Source organism: Pholcus phalangioides, unplaced genomic scaffold (genome assembly GCF_987345545.1).
Source record: "Pholcus phalangioides strain wild (caught in Gottingen) unplaced genomic scaffold, Ppha-v1.0 ptg000015l_1, whole genome shotgun sequence".
Taxonomy (NCBI): Eukaryota; Metazoa; Arthropoda; class Arachnida; order Araneae; family Pholcidae; genus Pholcus; species Pholcus phalangioides.
This window is the reverse complement of record NW_028301608.1, coordinates 107737667-107757832: the sequence shown is the minus strand read 5'-3', so window position 1 is coordinate 107757832 and position 20166 is coordinate 107737667. Positions and strand designations below refer to the sequence as shown.

General features: G+C 34.6%; 1 protein-coding gene across 5 annotated transcripts in view; it reads right to left on the bottom strand.

The window, feature by feature from the left end:
* Positions 1-17808: 17808 nt before the first annotated feature.
* The window catches only part of LOC149077314 (TGF-beta receptor type-1-like), a 569773-nt gene continuing 567415 nt past the window's right edge, over positions 17809-20166 (bottom strand). For all 5 annotated transcript variants that reach the window (XM_089245082.1, XM_089245084.1, XM_089245085.1 and 2 more), the window contains one exon: positions 17809-19832. In XM_089245082.1, coding sequence (XP_089101208.1) covers positions 19707-19832 — 126 coding nt within the window. In that variant the 3' untranslated portion in view covers positions 17809-19706. The remainder of the gene's footprint in view (positions 19833-20166) is intronic.

Sequence of the window (20166 nt, the reverse complement as noted above, 5' to 3'; positions counted from 1 at the left end):
TTATATATCATCGTACTTCATCTTCAAACAATTTTAAAGAAATTGTAATCTTTAAAATCAAGGAGGGAGAAGATGAATATAATGTTCATAATTTGTAAATTATGTAACGGACGACTAAAAATATTCATCTTACATATTTGTTATGGCAACACTTTTTCATGTAAGCTTTTAATTTCTTGGCAGGGCAAAAAACGGTTTAAAAAAATAAAAACTGATTTTTTTTTATTTAAATTGAATTTTTTTCATTTTAATTAACTGACTGCTAATTAATTGAAACATCTTGTTAATCATTGAGAATGCGTATTTTCATATCACCTGCCTGTTTTTTTCATCTGATCTCTCAAATTTAATTCAGCATTAATGAATGAACTACAAATTAACAGACACAAACTACAAGCAAAAAATGTGAACACCAAAAATCTGTTTATGTAACATGAAAGATTGTTGAGCCCGTATGACTTCAATGATTAACATTTTTCTTGTAGAGAAAGGTACTTTTATTTATGAGGGCCCACCCACATTAAATTTAAAATGCCTGGTGGCAACTCCATTCACTTGATGTACAACCAAAGGCCCATTCAACATCAACTAATATAAAACGATGAATGACGACAAGGTCATTCGTTACCAGGACCTTCATAGCGAGCTAAATTATAGAACTGCAATGAATCAAAATTTTTGTGAAGTGAGATTGTTGTTAAAATGTTCAATTTTTTTAACAGGCGATTATTACATCATTACGTAATAACATTTAATATTTGATTGTATTTGCATTTACCTACTTTTGAATTTTGTGTTTACTTTGAAAATTTATTCATATTTAGTGTTTAATTAATGTGTAATAAATTAATAATATTTAATCACCAATATTCAGTGAAATTCTACATAAATATTTCTCCAATATGTGCAAATATGCACAATGCTATAATTTTGCAAAAATTATAGCATTTTCACTGCTCTGTAGTTTGATAACTATAGCTTGTAAAAAAAAAATTATGAATACAGAAGTTGTAGTAAATTTTGTTTTCTATAATATTGTAATTAACACTTTTGCTCTCTGATGCATAAAAATCGAAATATGAAGTGAAACCCGAAAAAAAGTACGAAAATTTTCACGTGTTTTCAGTATAACTCAGCTTGCACAGAGCTTCCATTTCTGCAAACTAAGTTTTTTTTATTAGTGGCCTTGGTTCCTACAACATATCCAAAAATTATAGATATTCGACCTTATTCAAGGAAATCCATTTTTTTGGTACATAGACTGGGCTACGTAGCACAAAAGGTAAATTTTACAGGGGAGAGCCGTTAATAAAGATTTTTTAATATCTCTTTCTGTAGACTCGCTTGTTTCATAAAGTGAATGAATATCTCTGTTCGTTATTGAAATAGGACTTGGTCTCCTATACTTATGTGTAGCGCAACGAAAGTGCTGCAAATTAATTTCGTTATTCCAATATTGTAGAAAATGGACTGGACATTTACCTCCGGTATATGCAGGTATATTTCCCTCTAATCTTTCTTTTCAAACAAGACATGTTGGAAAAATTTTTAGCTCTTGATAGAAGTTTTACTATGGCTGGCAAGTAAAAGTGTTTGTTTCCACATATACTATATAATTAACAATCGCAGAACATGTTTTCACCAGTTGCTGACTTTTCATCGTCATTCCAGTTATTGAGATTAATAGATGGTTGTAAAGCCATCATTATATAATGCACATTAATTAAGAATCTTTCGTATGGGCTATAAAAATAAATTAGCCGGATAATTTTCCGCTAAAAACGTGTGTGAACCCTACAAAATTCCATAGGGTCTGCCAAAAGAATGCTTTATTTGTTGAAAGAAGAAATAGTCAATCAATGTCACACACTGTGATTTGAAGTCGAAGTAATCTGTATGAATCGGTATACCATATATACTAGAGCATTAAAATGTTTCGTAATTAACTAGATACAGCTGCATCCATTAAGGCAATAAATTGAAGTTGCATTTATGACCAAACACTTGCATGTGAACTAATTCTTTTGTTTCTAAATTGAGGCGGAAAAAATAAGAAAAAAAGTATATGAAAAAAAGAAAGAAAAAACTGTTCATTAGACACAAATCACAAAAAAATAATTTCACTGGATAATCAAAACACAGTTTATAGGTATGTTTACACTACCTTTTGAGAGATACCAGCGCTGCAGAAATTAACGATTCTTTCTAGAGACTGACTACCATTTCAATGGCATTGGTTTCTACTATTTCATCGGCGAAAAAAATTATTTTCATTTTTAGTGACTTGCACGATTTTTCACCTAAAACCCCCTGTTTTCATCGTGTGCTGGAAATGTTTCCAGCTGTAAGAGGAAGTGTATTGAGTGGAAATTATGAAACATCTGTGATAAATTAAGTCGCAACGAAAAATTTAAAAAAGCATATTAAAATTCAGATAAAAAATCAAATGAAAATTTATGCGTAAAATCAGCATTTGGAGTTAATGCGAGTGAAAGTAAATATAAGTGAAAAATAAATGAATTTTTTTTCTTACCCCTATCGCCAAGTACCCCGATACGCTCACAAGCGTAGGAAATAATCGAACTAAATAATTATACCGAAATCTTTGCAACATGTGCTCATGTATTTTTTAAAGATAAAACAATATGTAAACACTGAAATTTACGAAATATTTGTTCCACAGTTGTTATTACTCGCTCCATGTGTCCATTAGACACAAGCTAATTACCTACTACTCGTAGTAAGTGGGTGAATTTACATTTTTCAAAAAAATGAATTCTCACAAATTAAAATCGGGTATCCCATACGCGTATCGATTTACGTGGAATCCCGCTGTCTAGCAAAAATTCATTTTATAGCTGGCTGAGAAGCTGAATTCGAATTTCATCTGTGAAATATTAAGCTGTAAGGGAGAAGACAGTTGTTTTCTATAGCAGAAATACCGTAATGTATACCAGGAAAAAGTTACGCTGAACGAACACATGAAAGATGGCTTCAAATCTGGTGTAACGTCGGTTTTTTTAAAAAATTCGAAAAATTCGGAGCCCTTCTTTGCATATTTGAATTATATCGACATATCATTACCTATCGCTGATGTTTTCAACTACACTCAGTAATATTTTGACAGAAATTTTACAGGCTGTCTGATGAACCTGCAACAAAAATTTAAAAAAAAAAAAAAATCATTAACTGTTCTCAAGATATTAAATTTCAGACATAGTGCTGCTGCTTACAGGACATCCAGTATCAGTAAAAGTAACATTAAATGGTATTTAAGCATTTATCTCCTGATAATTAAGAGATTAATGCTTTAATCTTTAAGGAAGACAGTGGTCTCGAGCCCACTGACCTGGAAATTGTCCATCAAAGAACTGCAGGGAGAAGCCTCTCCACCAAGAGAGACGACCGCGTCAATCAGCTCTGCTTCCCAGGCTCATAACCGGATCCTCATCCTATTGTCCCATCCTAATCACAAGTTCGATCATAACTAACCCTGGATAACTTAAAAAGCATCCAGAGACTAGTAGTATTAAATCCCACCCGAATTAAAAAATTAATATTTTTTAACTGAATCCCACCCGAAATTAATTGATACAAAGATCTTGCATAATATTCAACTTTAAAGACATAGTGCTGCTTACAGGAAATCCTGTATCTGGAAGAAAAATAACATTAAATGGTATTTAAGCATTTATCTCATAATAATTAGGAGATAAATGCTTTAATCTTGAGATTTAATTTCCAATTATTGGTAAGTATATCTCAAGATCAAACCTGCAACTGGTCGCTGGAGATCGACCAACATTGTGTGAGGAAGACAGTGGTCTCGAGCCCACTGACCTGGAAATTGTCTATCAAAGAACTGCAGGGAGAAGCCGCCGCTCTTACCACATCCGCGAAGCCTCTCCACCAAGAGAAACGACCGCGTCAATCAGCTCTGCTTCCCAGGGGACACCTCATAACCGTATCCTCATCCTATTGTCCCATCCTAATCACAAGTTCGATCATAACTAACCCTGGATAACTTAAAAAGCATCCAGAGACTAGTAGTATTAAATCCCACCCGAATTAAAAAATTAATATTTTTTAATTGAATCCCACCCGAAAAATTAATTGATACAAAGATCTTGCATTAGCCTATGATGAAGAAAAGGATCTTCAAAATTAATGAGTTTGTCATGCTCTTGTATTTATATAATATTCCGATCCATTATTGACCCTAGCGAATAATCAAAACGATTGTTGAGCAGCTAAAATTTACCGATACTGTTGCTAGTGTAACAACAGTTAAAAAAAAATAATGAAGGAAACTCTGTTACAGTAACAAGTTCTCACCCGAGGGATGATATAGATAGTTTCTCTAAAGCGAGTTTAGTAGTATTAATACGCAGCCGCTGTGCGGTCGTGTGGGCATCGTGCTGGGTTTCTCATCTGTGAGGATCCAGGTTCGAACCTCGTTGGCGGCTTCGTGGTGGCTGGTTGAATTTGATTTTCTGCGAATGTATAAGCAACATCACTGATCGAATCCATGATCTTAGGCTGAAACTTGTGCAAACTTTCCGGTAAATGTAAATAATTTATTAACGATTTATCATATTTACCAATACGAGCTAGGGAATAAACATAATTACCAGCAAATGGGAAAAACAAAATTTATTAAACTTGCAAAAATGGTCGGTAACTATGCATGATAGCCGGTGATTACGTATAATAACCGGATTTATGAAATTTCCGTATCGCATATAGCGATTCTGTTTTAGTTGGGGAAAATTATTGTGGTGGATGGTGTTGGCCGACCATATTTGCCCGAGAAAAATATGGTATATTCGGCTTCGAAATATGGGAAAATACGGGACATTGTCAATTATCGCCAAAAGTGAGCAAAGTTGCTAATTCATGCTAAAATCAGAGAAAAGTCGCCTATTGCGAGAAATGAAGCAACACTTTATATTGCGGTGAATTAAATAATCGGTGAATAAAAAGTCGAGTTGACTTCGTTGAAAAATGTGAAAAACCGGGACATTTTTGCAAAAAAGTCGAGACAACCAAAAAATACAGAAAAAACCGGTCCTGTGTCGGGAAATACGAAAAGAAGTGGCGCCATCTGCTGCGGAAATTGGAGAAAATGGCATCACAAGGATGCGTGCGTAGCTGTCCTCCTTCCTTAGTTTCTCTCTCTAGTAGCATGGTTACCAGTCGTCCCCCTATTTGATGTCATTTCAAGCGTCCTCCTACGTTTTGGAAAATTAGCCCCTTTGTCCTCCTTTTCAGGTTTCCAGATACATTTTTATATTCTTTCTGGTGAATTTTTTTCCACTTCGAAACACATATTTCTTCGTTGATATGAGTATTCTTGTGTTTTTTCCCCACGCGCATTCACCAATAGCCGTTGAAATTCCCAGAATTTTTTTGCCTCGGTTACTGTTTTTGGAATAGTGGCGCCATCTATTGTGAAAATTAGAATAAGTGTGCGTGCGCAGACGTCCTCCTTTCTGTTTCAAATCTGTTCTAAACCACATATGTACCTCGTCCATATTCTTCTGCGGAATTGCTAACGAATTGGTACATGTTGGGATGTGCTTGTCTGTGTATGAACCTAATGTGAAGCTTGTTTCTGTGTAATGCTCGTTATAGTGCTGCCTCCTACCACATATTTTTTGAACCATAAGTAAAGTGTAATGTTTGAGGATTTTATCGTTGTAGGCCTGTTGCTCTCTGCTGCGAGACTTTTTAATGGGGGAGATCAGTTCGCATTCGCACCTCGAAGTTGGGAACCACAGAAAACTAACTTCAACCGACCACCACTACTACTACTTCTAAACCATACATGTACCTTGTCAATATTCCTCTGCGGAACCTCTAACGTAACGAATTGGTTTATGGTGGAACGTGCGTGTAGTGAAACCTGACTTGATGTTTGTTTCTGTGTAATGCTTGTTACGGGTAATGCTGGCATCTGCTTTTTCTAAACCGACCACCACTGCGGCAACGGTGGGGGTTCGAACCCCGGACCTCGTGACTGTTTTCGAATTTAGTAACCCTACCCATTTCAGAAAGTTTTGGTGCTGCCATCTGTCTAACAACTAAGCAATTCAAAAATATGTTTTCCACAATATTTCGACAGATGGTAGCGTTAATCTTTCTCTCTGATTCGTTTTCTTTTATAAAGGGTGGGTGAAAAGTCCACGACACATTAAAAAAACAAACACGAACAGTAAACTAATTGACATAAAAAGGTGTGGTTTGCAGTAAAATGCTTACGATGGTCTAGAGCAGTGGTTCTCAACCTTTTTTTGTCCATGGCCCTCTTTCAACCATTTCTCATTCCTGTGGCCCCCTTGCGTACATGAATAATTTTCAACTCCCCCTTCCTTGCCCCCCCCCCGTTTTCCCATTAGAAGATAATTATTCAAAAATTGTCTGAAGTATAAATATTTTTGAATTTAATTTGATTAATTTTTAATTTATGAAAATAACGAAAAAGCAGAATAAACATAATAGAATACAGTAAAAATAGAATAAATGCCTTGGGGTCACAAAGTGTCTGTATCATCGTAATGTTACTTCTTGTGAAGTTTATTGTTTTGTGTTTTTTTCAGTTTGATTTGTATGTTTTATGTGTTGTGTCACAGTCCAATTAAAAAAATAATATGTTCAATCAATGTAAACTCTGCGCTTGAAAACGGCATAATGTCATCAAGTTACTGTACTGGATGAAATTTTTATTATTTCCAAATTAGTTTTTTTGTGTAAAAGATTATGGTTGCATCGAGAAACGTCAGTTGTAGCTTCCAAAATACGCATTCTTATAATGATAAAAATCGCAAAAAGTGTTAGCAAGTAGTTTTGTTAATTTTATTCTCTTTGTGCGGATAAAAGTAGTAATGAGGGAGTAGCCACACAAATGAATCACAATTGAAAAGTTCATCCTTCCACATCGTTTTCAACAATAATACATGTATCACGGATATAGGTTCATGTTGTAGCCCTACTATGAATTTAAAAAAATGAACTGAAATACGTGTGAAAATTTTTTAAATATTTGTTTGAACCATTCACTCCAGAGAAATCATGTACGCAGTGACAAAACTGTTCGTGTAAACATAATAATGATTCATTATCAGTATTTCGAGCCCATCGGAAAATATAAATAATCAGATTTTCAAATACGAAAATTATGTTTGTTGACTTCAATTTCGATACGGTGAAAATCTGATACTTCATTGGATGACAAGCTACCTTCAAGTGGCTTTTTGGTTCATAATGTGGCCGTAGTCTCGCAGGCGAACGAAACAACGTGCGTGTTGGCTTAAACACAACACAATATTTCACATAACAGTATTATATTTCATATACAGGGCGCATAGGTAACGGGGCATATGACATTTTACTGGCGAACCATTGGTCCTAGACGCATACTTCCAGTTGGAAAAAGTACCCGAATAATGTGTAGTACACAGATATTTGATTCATGTTGCCAGGGGTTACATAGTTATTAAAATAAAAATGTTAACTTTTTATGCTGACACCCTGTACCCAATTGGAAAATTGTTTCCTGGTCTCCAACAAAAAAATTCAACGTGTCTAAGTTCAAATTTTCACTGAAATATTCGAAGAAAGTCGGAAAAAACAGCATTAAATGAGGGGAAACAATTTTACCCGCGTTGAATGCTGTTTTTTTCCAAATTTCCTCAATTTTTCGAATTCGCATATCTCGGTGAATATTGCACTTAGAAACATGAAATTATTTTAGTTGGCATCGGAAAAGACAGAGCAACAACTTCTTAATTGGGTTCTTTGGCACACGGGGACGGTATAAAAAGTTGTTTATTTTATTTTATAGCTATTCAACCCCTTACAACATGAATGACATATCGGAGTTGGACACGTGATTTGGATACTTTTTCTAGTTGGGTTTGTCTCTCAGATGAATGGCTCACCAGTAAAGTGCCATACGCCCTGTTACCCATGCAGCCTCCAAATACACGTAAAAAAATAGTTTGAGACGAAATACAGTCAACTCTAATTTTAACAAATATCATCATAACGGGAAAAATATCGTTTTAACGAAAACTTTTCTAATTCCTCGGATAGGTTTACATAGGAACAATATAAAAATCTGGAATTCCTTTGTAACGAAATTTCGTTATTACGAAGTGATTTCTCGGGTCTCTTGGAGTTGCGGTCTAATGGGGTTTGACCAAAGCGTATTAATAAAGGGTCCCGCTTTGGGTTTGACTGTATTTCCCCCTCAAAAAAATCGGACATTTTTGCAGTAAAGTAATTGAACTTCGGCAACTGGATCTGAAAACAGTCCTTTTTATAATGATTATGTCCTTTTTACTTTAATAAATTTAGGAAGGAAACAAAAGGAAGAAAGGGTGGGGAGAAAAAAGAAAAATGGCCAAGACGGGCTCGGTTGTGCGTAAATGCCTCGAAATTCCACTTGTGCGCAAGGGGATTCGTGCCTCACTCTCAGTTTTATGACAAAATTTCATATTTATGAGACGTTTGACTACGGTCACGATTAATCTCTATGCATATAGCTCTTTCAATATTAAAATATTTCATTTATACGAAGCACACAATTTCAATTATTTGACGTTTTCATTTTGACTCGAACTCCAAATCTTTGGCATTTAGATATCATTTCAAAGTATCAAATCCAAGCAGTTTTTGCAGATTGTGAAAACGCGTCGCTGAATTGGTTTTGCATGCGTATTATCAACACTAAAAACCATAAATTTTAGGTTGACAGATACGCATTGAGCGGGTTATGGACATTTCAAAGTGAAGACTTACGCGAGAATTTATTGCACTTTTTTTTAGAAATCAGCAGATGCAGTGAGTCTCTAATAAACAGATTTAAATTGCTTTAAATGTAGTCATACGCCTTTTTAGAATTTTTTTTCTAATGTCCACAACATTGTTCTTGCAGGATGGGAAAATTGCATTGAAATTATTTAGGATGTGTGCTGCAGGCCAGTGGTAGGACAGTTAAAAGGAGGCATTACAGTATGATTACATTACATTGGCATTACAGTGGAAAATCGGGCATGGGCCCCACGAAAGATTCCCTGACGCAGGAGGTAGGGGCTATGGAGGGAGCAATAGGTAGGAGGCGCAAAAAATAAGTCCCACACGGGTACAGATTTTGTCTCGAACCGTCCCCAGATAGCTTACATTCTTGTTTCTGGTGTTACGATCAGAGGCCTTGTCTATTTTCTCAACGTTTCCGTTGTCGAGGTATGGTATGACTCAAAAGCGTGATGTCGTGAATTTTTACTGTGTTAAATTTTGTTGTCTTAAGTAAAGTCTACGCTGCCGCCCCTTACAACCTGCCGTCCGGGTGCGCCGCACCCTCGCTTTAGCCGCCCCTGTCCCAATACATTATCACAGCGCAATGTAGTTTTAAAATTTTTTTTATTTCGCTGGTATTTTTCCTCATGTATGATTTGGTCTCTTGGAGTTCGTTATAACTCAATTAGACTTTATTTCTTTTCAGCAGAGGCAATGGATTGGCACCCCCTTTCAAAATCAATAAAAAATACCCCAGAGCAATCATTCTCTATTCGATTTCTATAAATATATTCCCCATCAGACCACTCAGTGCTGGCTGAAGATAGCTTTGTGCTAAACTAGATAGCTTTCCGTCTGTAATTGCATGAAAACGATGGTTTTTTTTACAAGCTTTCATTTTTCACCCATCTACTTCTTGGATTACATTTATTACCAGCACTCAAAAGAATGTCAATGAATGGTCAAAAAATCTTTGTCTGTTTTCTTTATGGCAGCCCTCTTTGAATGAAAAGTCCGGACACACAATTTTCTTTCTTTACAGTTATTCCATTTTGCTTAAACCTCTTCTATAGTTTGTGCCAGGGCCTACTGTCACCCCCAAGTCGTAAAAACACCATGTTAATGTTACTTGAATGGGGAAAAATTATGAAAAAGATATTCTATGCGTTTTGTTTGAAATATTACATTTTTTTAGTCAGTGTGTTTTAATGTCACAAATTTCTTCGTGGCCCCCGTATCAGTAGCCGTGGCTCCCCTTTTGCAAGATTTTCATCCGTGGCCCCCCTGAGGCCATATGACCCCCGGTTGAGAACCACTGGTCTAGAGCAGTGGAGCACAAATCCTGCCCGAGGGCCAAATGCGACCCACCAAGGTCCGCTGCACACTCCCAAATCATTTAAGTGACATGCGGCATATTCAAATATCACTTTAGTGACTCTCGGTAGTTTCAGAGCAGCTAGAGCCAACACCACCTACAGAACAAGGCCCCCGCACGAGACTTGTGACGTCAATGAAGAAGGCCATTTCTCCTGTTGGCATTGTATATACTGCAAGAAAAAGTAAAGATATCCCATGCGTCTGCTTGCTATATCAAATGGGAATAGGTGAAACGGCCTTCTTGAATGACGTCACGAGCTTCGTGCGGAGACCTTGTTCTATAAGTGGTGTTGTGCTTGAGCAGCCCGCGGTATATTAATAGATCACTAGTGATCCGAGGGACATTTCCACATGACTGAAGTGACCCGTGGTGCATTCCTGTACCACTTTAGTGACATACCACACATTCAAAGGTCACCTGATTGACCCGCTGTACGATTCCAGAGCACTTAAGCAGCCAAAGGGATAATTTACAGATCACTTCAGTCAGCGTGTACCGAAATGGGCGATATCGCCGCTCTGGGAAGTACACACGGAGCCGCTGCTTTAGGATCAACAGTCCGTCAGTAAAATGTAATACCCTCTGTTTGCTATGCGCCCTCTATAATAAAAAAAAAACGAAAACAGAATTTTTCTCAAAATAATCTCATAAATCAATCAATCGATCAACAGAAAAAAAAAAAAAAAAACAAACGCCATAGTTTTCTATATATTTTTTTTTTCATGTATTTTTTTTAATTACAAATACTTCAGCCAGCAACACGGCCAACATACGCAGCAACATATGCAGAAATAATCAAACAATAGCTTTTTTTTAAATTTTTTTTTAGAAATAATTCCATATTATACATATATATTACGTAATATATATGCACATACATATTTCCTCTTTTTTTTAGAAAACATTTTCTTTTTGTCACAAATGAAAAAAAAAAAAAATTTTTTTTGAAATAGCTCTGAGAAATAAAATCGTTTTTTATATTACTCCCTACTCTCTTACGGTATAAGCGCTATCCTCTTCACTCTTTTATATTACTTTAATTACTGGCAGCGGGAAGGTGTGAATGACCATAATAATAATAATAATAATTAACATTATGAAATATACATGTACAATGAAGTTACATATGTGAAATATATATATTTATAATCGACACAATGATGTTAATTCGGATCGCCAACCTTCGAGAGTAGTAGTATTACATAATCTAAGATGAAAAATGATTCGCACACGAGTGAGGAAAGTGGAGAAAAAAAAGCACATTGATATACATATATATATATAATATATTTTCTTTTTTTTTCCAAACCGTTTCTGTTCATTTTCAAATTGAAATTCTAACACGATGAACATTTCGTGTTTTTTTTTTTTTTATTAAATCACAGGTTTGTACTCTTTGTACTTTGTACTTTCGAAACCGAGTCATAAAGGATACATTGAACTATGATATACCTATTTACACGCATTATACATATACACATACGACCAAACAACACAGTGTAAGGAAAGTTAACTGAAGATATTATACTTAACAGCAATTAAGTATCATTTAGGTTCCAACTGACTGTTTGTGTGTTGATTTGAAATTGGATAGCAAAGCTTGTCTCGATGTGTCTTTTATAATTGTTTTGATATGTGTCTAAACCTTAGACTGACCATGTTTGATTGTGAAAAATACCGAAAATTGAAATCTATTGGATAATATTAGAAAAATTCATCACCAAAGAAATGCCAATTCTTGGCAAACTCGCCAGTTATCACTGATAATGGCGGGAAACGAAAAGTAAGCTAAAAAAATAACGGAAAAAGATGTATAATAAATATAAATTTTCTATAATTATCATGATAGAATTTATAAGTTATAAAAATTATCCACGATTTCAGTAAATATTACTAATTAAAGTTTGGTTTCTTTGAAAAAATGGAGAAGAAGCGATGTTCAAAAATTAGGAAAATACGGGAATGTTCCATAATATGCAGGTCATAGGGTTACCTTACGAAGCCTGCGTTATTGGTTTTATCTGGCATGAATGATAGCAATCATGCCGAAGTTTATAGGTTATACTCTGTATAACATAACTTTACTTTTACTCGGCGAGATATCCCTGAACAGAAAGATATTTTAACTATTACCAGAATATAGCTTTTATTGTATTACACTCACTAGACTGGGTCTGATTTCCACATCGGTAAGAGATTATTATTATTATATTTTTTATCATTTATTTATTATTCCCCCCCCCCCTACTTTAAATAAACCACATCATCCTCATAGTCTGAAACCAATACTTTCTAAGTCTGAAACATCTTCTAGCCTTTTAGTTATAACCTAATGGTACTAATCCTGGTAATGGGAGACACCAAAAATTCATTTTGAATTCGTCTTTATATAGAGGTGAAAACTATATTTTTCTTCAATTTGTTTCGATTTTCCACAGATTAAATTTACGATCATGTTTATTTTATATTATCGCAATTTTATTTGTTTTATTTATCATGATTATTTGCTCATAGAGATTCAAACCTATGCAAAAAAAAAAAATAAATAAAAAATAAATAATAATGGTAATTAAAAGAATTCAGAAAACGTTTACATTTTAGGGAACAACATTCTGATAGACAGTTTCATTCCCTCTTTTCGTTAAAAAAGCTGCAACCCTAAAGCCAATTCAGCGCTTTCACAACCCGATGACAACCATTTCCGGTTTTATTTCAGTAAGAATGGTGGATAAAATTTTGCATTCCTGAAGCCAATGTCGTCATCCATAAAAATCGATGGTAACCGGTCTGTTATTTTTCAATAAAAATGTAAAGTGTTAGAAACAGTCAATTTAGCGGTTTCATAACTCGTCAACTGTGTGTGGTCTCAGTTATCTTCCAATAAAAACGACCGGTAAAATAATTGCAAATCTAAAGCCAATTCAGATAATTCGATGGCAATTAATATCTTGAGGTTTTTTAATCAAAACAGCTGAATGGAATCTCTGGCGAAATACTTCACTTCATTAATAATAATCATATTATTATGTTAATAACAATAATATAAAATTTAGGAAAGGTATTTTTTTTTATATAGTAAATGGTTTATGGTGGTGATCTACCAAAATTATTTTTATACACATACCAACAAATTCATGTTATTGTTCCGATCAGCAAGATGCACATAAAAGCAAGCAACACACGTATTTCCATATCCAACTATTATCATGATTTTAGCAATTTTCACACGAAACCCATCCCATTGCAAACAAATCTTTTAATAAAACATACACATTTATAGATAGATTAATTTCTTTAAGGATTTAAAAATACCTTTTTATATCAGAAAAAAAATGAATTAAAAAATTTAGAGAATTTTTCAAACATCAAGAATTTTAGCCGTGACAGAGAAATAACATATATAGCTCAAATGTATATAGAGAGAATACATTATTTATATACAGTACATACCAGCACAGATATTCATGTGATTATATTAAGAGATAAAATTACGCAGCATAAATTACGAGCAATTTTTCTTCATTGTTTACAAACACATCTACATTACAAGCCCTTTGATACACAGTACTCAGTACGAATAGCTCTCGATTTTTCATCGCCCATTACAACTTGTCAATGCAACATCTTCCTCATGAGACCCTCCATGATCCAATATTTTATTCATAACCAAGAATAAATGAATTCATATTTCTTTTACGATTAAAATTTCAAGATGGTGTTTATGATTATTACTGTATATAATTCAGATTTGTTTGTTCGTGTTGCGAATGAACTCATTGTAGGTGATTCTATCGAGAACTACTAGTATCGACAATATTCAGCACAATTAATTCAGATTCAAGAGAGAGAGAGAATTAGCGATTGCACGCACATATAAAGCTTTAAAGACACCGATAATGGGAAAAATTTACTCACATTCAAAGATTCTTAAGCATCATACAACTCTACTACTTTATTGGTTAATTAATTAATTGTTTTTTCCCTTAATCGTTATTTTGTACCCTGGTGCTCATTGAGTTCTTGTAAAAGAACATCGAAATGCAGTAGGAGAGGTTCGTCTCTGTTATCCCTCAATGGGAGAGAAATTTAAATAATATTTTCTTATACATAGAAAAACTTACGGAATCAGTTAAATAATGATTTTTTTTCCTTCGAATTATCACAAAATTGAAAGAAAAGAAAATTTAAGCTTCAGGATCTATATTTAGTTTTATCCGGTTTTATTTGTGTGTGTCTTGATAAAATTACTTATTCAGTAGCCGGTTTGAAGACCTGTCTTCAACCTATTGCTGCTGTCGAGCACCGTGGTGCTCATAGACGCACCCAAAGAGTTCTCAATTTCCTGCTTACAAGGTCTTCCTTGAACCATTCATCATACACAGGTCTGAATTTGTGTCGTACGTCAGAGATATGACATGGGTGCTCTTCTTCTGATACTTAGAATAAACGGTGCTCAAAGCTCAAAAAAAGGTTGAAGAGAAAGGTTCGCTAAAAGATTTCTTAAAATTTATCCTGTCTCTCCTCAACCAATCGTGGCTGAGAATAGGGTTGCTATGACTTGTGTGATAGTAAATTTAAAAGTATTATTTAAGTACTGCTGTGTAAATTGGAAAAATAGGTGCCTGGTCACACGTGTTCTTTCTTTGTCGCTTCAAACTGTATAGATTCCAAAAAAGTCTCATCTATTTCTATAATGAATGTTATTTTGATTTAATTCCTTAATATAAATGTTAAGCGTAAACGTGTCTGCGGTTGAGGATACACAACCTTACCTAAATTACCTGTGCCGAGAATCTCAGCAAATACTAATGTAATATAAATGGACAGATTATTAATTTGTTATGTCAAGACTCAGGTTTTGCCTGTGTGTGTGTATTCAGGCAGCAGTACAGACATTTTTTTGTTTGTTTTGGCAGTGACTTACGATAACTCGTCTGCATACTATAAACTAAGAAATGTTAAGTATCCAAATTTTTTATGCTTTATTATGTATATACATATTGATGGTCAGTAAAACATGATAAAGTACGTAGAGTTATGATAAGTCGTTGATATACTGAAACACTCAATATACTTTCCAGATACAATCGTGAAATAAAAAAGAAACTTGTGCTTTTCATTTGAACTTGGAATTCGAAGTGGCAAATTCGTTATGTTCCAATCAATAAAACTACTGTACATAAAAAATTACAATAATAGGTTCTATTTCTCAGCTTCATCATATGAAATTTAAAATATAGCCTACAATGAATTGAAGCGCGTAGTTTTTTTTTTAGGATTGAAAGCTTTAAGTCAGCAGTAAATTAGCAAATATAACATGCATTTTAAGATTGAATTTGGATAAAATTTAACATAAGATTTATGCAGAGTATGGCCCAATAAATATCTAAACTATTCAAAATTAATATATAATACAGTCGAAGCTCGTTATAACGACGCCAAGTTATAGTGACTATTCCATTACAATATGACCGTTAGCAGGCCCGTTTCCAGAAATTTCTTTCGGGTGGGGGGAACAAAGTGATAGAACAATAGATTTGGCCATCTTTTTCCTTTTTTTCGGTCATTTTGTCACATTTGGGGGGGGGGGAACCCAGACCCAACAAGTCCCCCCCCCCCCCCCACTACGATCTTGACCGGAAGGATAAGTCAAAAATGTTCTCATATAACAACTATCATATGTTTTCCATTCGTTATAACGACCGCTCGATATAATTCGTTTTCGGCGGGCGGGATGATATCGTTATGACGAACGTAGACTGTATCAACATAAGGACCAATGAATCTTACAAGCAAAGTAATAAAGAAAAACGCAGTACAGTAGTACCATGCCGAACCATACCTTTTGTACACACTATACCAACTTTATTTTGAACTTTTTTAGAAATAGAGCATTTGTATGTTTTATTTTACACATTTTTTTTTTGTACAGGCGCATTCTGTTGCCAAGTGTCCATGAACATGAAACACTCACCGACGAACTGAATGCTATCAAAGCAGAAATTAGAAACGCAACGCAGTACACATCATTCCATTTCCGGCATTACTCAACCAATGAACATTCCACAGGAAACTACGCCACGCTCCTGTCATCCAATCACACAACAAATAGGGTTGTAGTAAATCAAGAAGCAATATACACAATTCGAGATTCATCGCCATTGTTATACAGTAGGAACACATACATGTCTTTAGCCCGTTTTAAACTCTTCTACAGGAGTGATTATTTAGAAATGTGTGATGAGTAAATTATGGTATTTATATAATCCTTCCTGAGACTATTTTCAAATTTCTTATCCATGAAAACAGGTTATTTTTTCTTCTATTTTGTACATAAAGTTCAGAGACTAGATAACAATAACACGGACATTGATATTCTACAAACTTTCTACAATCGAAAATTATTGAACCTTTTTTTCTTTCAAAGGGGAAAAAGAAAACGAAACACAGAAAATTTCTTTACAGGAGAAGGAATATTCATCAGTGGATTCTTGAAATTTAGGTACACTTATAAAAGGTTATTATCTAAGTACACAATCCGTACAAGCCCCCGAGCAGTATCAGCAATATACTGTATTATATTATAAGTTGCAATGTACAATGCGGGGAAAAAAAAAATTCAAAAACTAATACCTGAGTGCGTATTTTGTATGGGGAAGAAAGGGAGATGCCAATTTCTTTTTTCAATTTTCAGTCAAATTGACATTCTTAAGTTATTTTTTCCCCAAAAAAGATGATTTTGGAAGAAAATTCTTGGATAGATATTATATATATTCTCAGCCTCAAATAACTTTAACATTAAAAAATTACGTAAGACGGTAGCATGAAGTAACATAGATAAGTCTATAATTCCATATTTCAATCAGAAAAATAATTTTAAGGTTCTTCAGTCAATGAAAAATACTTTGGATCACGGATTTCCTTCAATAAAAATTCCATTCAATATTTGTGCCGTCATTTGGTGATTTATTAATAATATTCAAAGAGATATTTTTTGATCAATTCAATAACCACAAAAATTTAAGACGCAATCAACTTCAGGATCAAACATGATGAAGACTTTCGCCTAGACGCCAATTTTCGCAGATGATCACCCCCAGAAATATGAAATGCTTGCTACTAATAAACTAACTGTACATGCACCTCGTGCACATTTCCTCCGCGGAATTTCTAACTAATTAGTGTTTGTCGGAAATAATTGGGTGTGTGCGTGTATATATGAGTGGCCCTAACGTATTTATGTTGTCTGACTTGTGAGCATTTCGTGTTCGACTACTTCACCACACACCAATTCCGGCCATATCGCTACACAGTTAACGAGTTGGGTTGGAAATAAAGGCGCCACCTGTCGGTGGTCGCTTCACGCTAGTTTAGGAAAAATATCTCTGGTTATATATACACTTCCCTCGGATCGAACCTGATGGTAAATTTTTACGGTGGTAGACGAGCATCTTAGGGGGCCATTCAAGTATTACGTAAGCAGATTTTCAGCCATTTTTGACCCCCCCCCCGTCAACAGCTTAGAATAATTCATATCTTCAAAAAGGGGTGGTTGATGACGTAAGCATCCTTCAACCCCCCCCCCCCTTGTCATCAAAAGTCAGCAAATCCAAATCCCCCCCCCCTCGATGCTGACGTAATACTTGAATGACCTCTTACCACCACGCCACTCGAGCTTCGTGTTATACCGGTGTTGCTCACTGTCTCCCACATTTTGAAGTGAAAATGATGCCTGAGAATTTTCGTGTTATGCATGTATCGTGTTGAAGGTCAGCGAACTCAAAATAAGTGATGTAAGACTATAATAAAGGCCGTAATTATACTTGAGCCCAAGCTCCGACGATTATAGGGTAAGTTAATTAGACTAAGTGCCCCACAGATACTTTTTCCCCTTCAACGGCCCTGCAGCCCATGGTACAGCCCTGTGTATCAGACAATTCAAGCTACATCACCAAATAACGCCAAGATGACTCTCAGTTATCGAACAAAGCACACACTCGATTGAATCATTACAGCACTAGCATCACACTATTCATAATGGTTAATGATCAAGATATCTTTCAAAAGACACGCTTTCTATTTATTAAGAGGAGAATATGACATCTTTAAATGCCTTGAAATTTGCAGTAAAAAAAAATTATGCATCATATTTAAAATATTTGTTTCAATGTATTTTTCCTAATTATATACGGGATGCAACACGACATATATTACTCCAAAAAAGAGACACAAATATTTTAACGAGGACCAGATGCCGGACGGTTGCTCACATTTTCACATCGTATTCAAAAATTCATCAGGAAAGACTCTTTATAACTCCCGACACTTCATCGAGATGTCCACTTTATAAGATGAAAACAAACAAACAAAAATGTGATATCAATGCTATAATTACAGAGATGATTTAACAACCACACATGAAAAAAAAACAACAACAAAAAACTACAAGTAATTATAACATTAATAAAAAAAAAAGCTTGAACTACGCTTGAATTTACAGAATGAGGTCCATCGTACAGTATTAATTAAGACACTGCAGCGAGAATACACAGTATATCATCCAGCAGCAGTTAGACGTAGATCCAATTACATTTCTTTTAATCAAGATTTCTACGTTATAAGTTCCATAGAAAAAACAAAGCTACCAATCGTAAGTGCGTTTATATATTAAGAATAGTTCTTTTTTTTTGCTACGAGAAGAATTAACATTAATCAACGAATAGACAACTGGCAAAAATCACAATATAGCACCATCGTATATATTTGTTTTGAAAAAAAAAAGGCCGAGTTGATAGTAAAACAAACATAAAAAATGATGACGTAGACGTCCATATTGTATAGTTTGTGAAAAATAGACTGACGAAAACGAATAGGAACGAAATGACGTTAATATCCACGAAGACGTCACAATTCATTCAGAAAATAAAAAGGTGGGTTCGCACGAAACCATCATCATTGTCTATACTTATTATTTATTCCCTCTTTCTCTCTCACACACACACACACAACGACACATTATTACAAGACAACACGGACGACAAAGACGGAAAATAATAATAATGAATGGAGAAACTGTACAGCTTTGAAGTACACCTACAAAAAAAAAAAAAATGACTCTTTACTTCTTCTTGACCATAATGATGATCCGTTCTGATTCTGAAGCAAAATAAAATGAATGATTTGGCCTTCTTTATATTATCTGTATATCTTATAAATAAGATGAAATAGCATCTGAGAAAATATTAAGATATCGTTTTTGTATTTCTTACTGTAATAAATATTTGAACGTCAATCATTGAAGAAGCCCAGCAAAAAAAAAAAGATCTATCGGAAATATTGAACTCTTTGCACTTAGTTGTCAAGTCGAAAAACCAAAATGAAAACCACGTATTGTCTTTTTTTTTGGCTCTTCACTTTATGCGATCTTCTTCTTCAAAGTATGCGTGTGTGTGAGTGATATAACTTATTACAAATAATTATGCTGAGTTTTCTTCTATGTTTTCTTTCTCTGTGATTAAGAAATCGATGATCAAATCTTCAAATGTTCTTGTGCACCCAGATTCGCGATAGTTTTCTTGATTCTTAAGGCGGTTAATCGAGCCGCTGCATTGGCGTACCAGCACTCTTTCATGATCTTCGCCATCACTCGGAGACTCTGTAATAATGAAACAGGCATTAGTAACATGTGTGACAGCAACATATCATTTTTTACATTTGAATAGTATTTTATACTTTATTTCGACAATCTTTGGTGGATAGACAATAAAACTGTTGATAAGGATGAATTATTTGGTCATCTCGAAAGTTGTGAGTGTTTTACTTGCAAGTTATTTAGAAGAAATGTGGAGGAAAAAATGTCAAAAATTCTAATCGAAACATATGTACAGGGTGATTATAATTAACGTTCCCGTACTCTGAGTAGTTTTTCTCAAAGAATCAAAATCTGAATACAGTTAAATTTTTAGGATATCTTAATGAGACCATGGGAG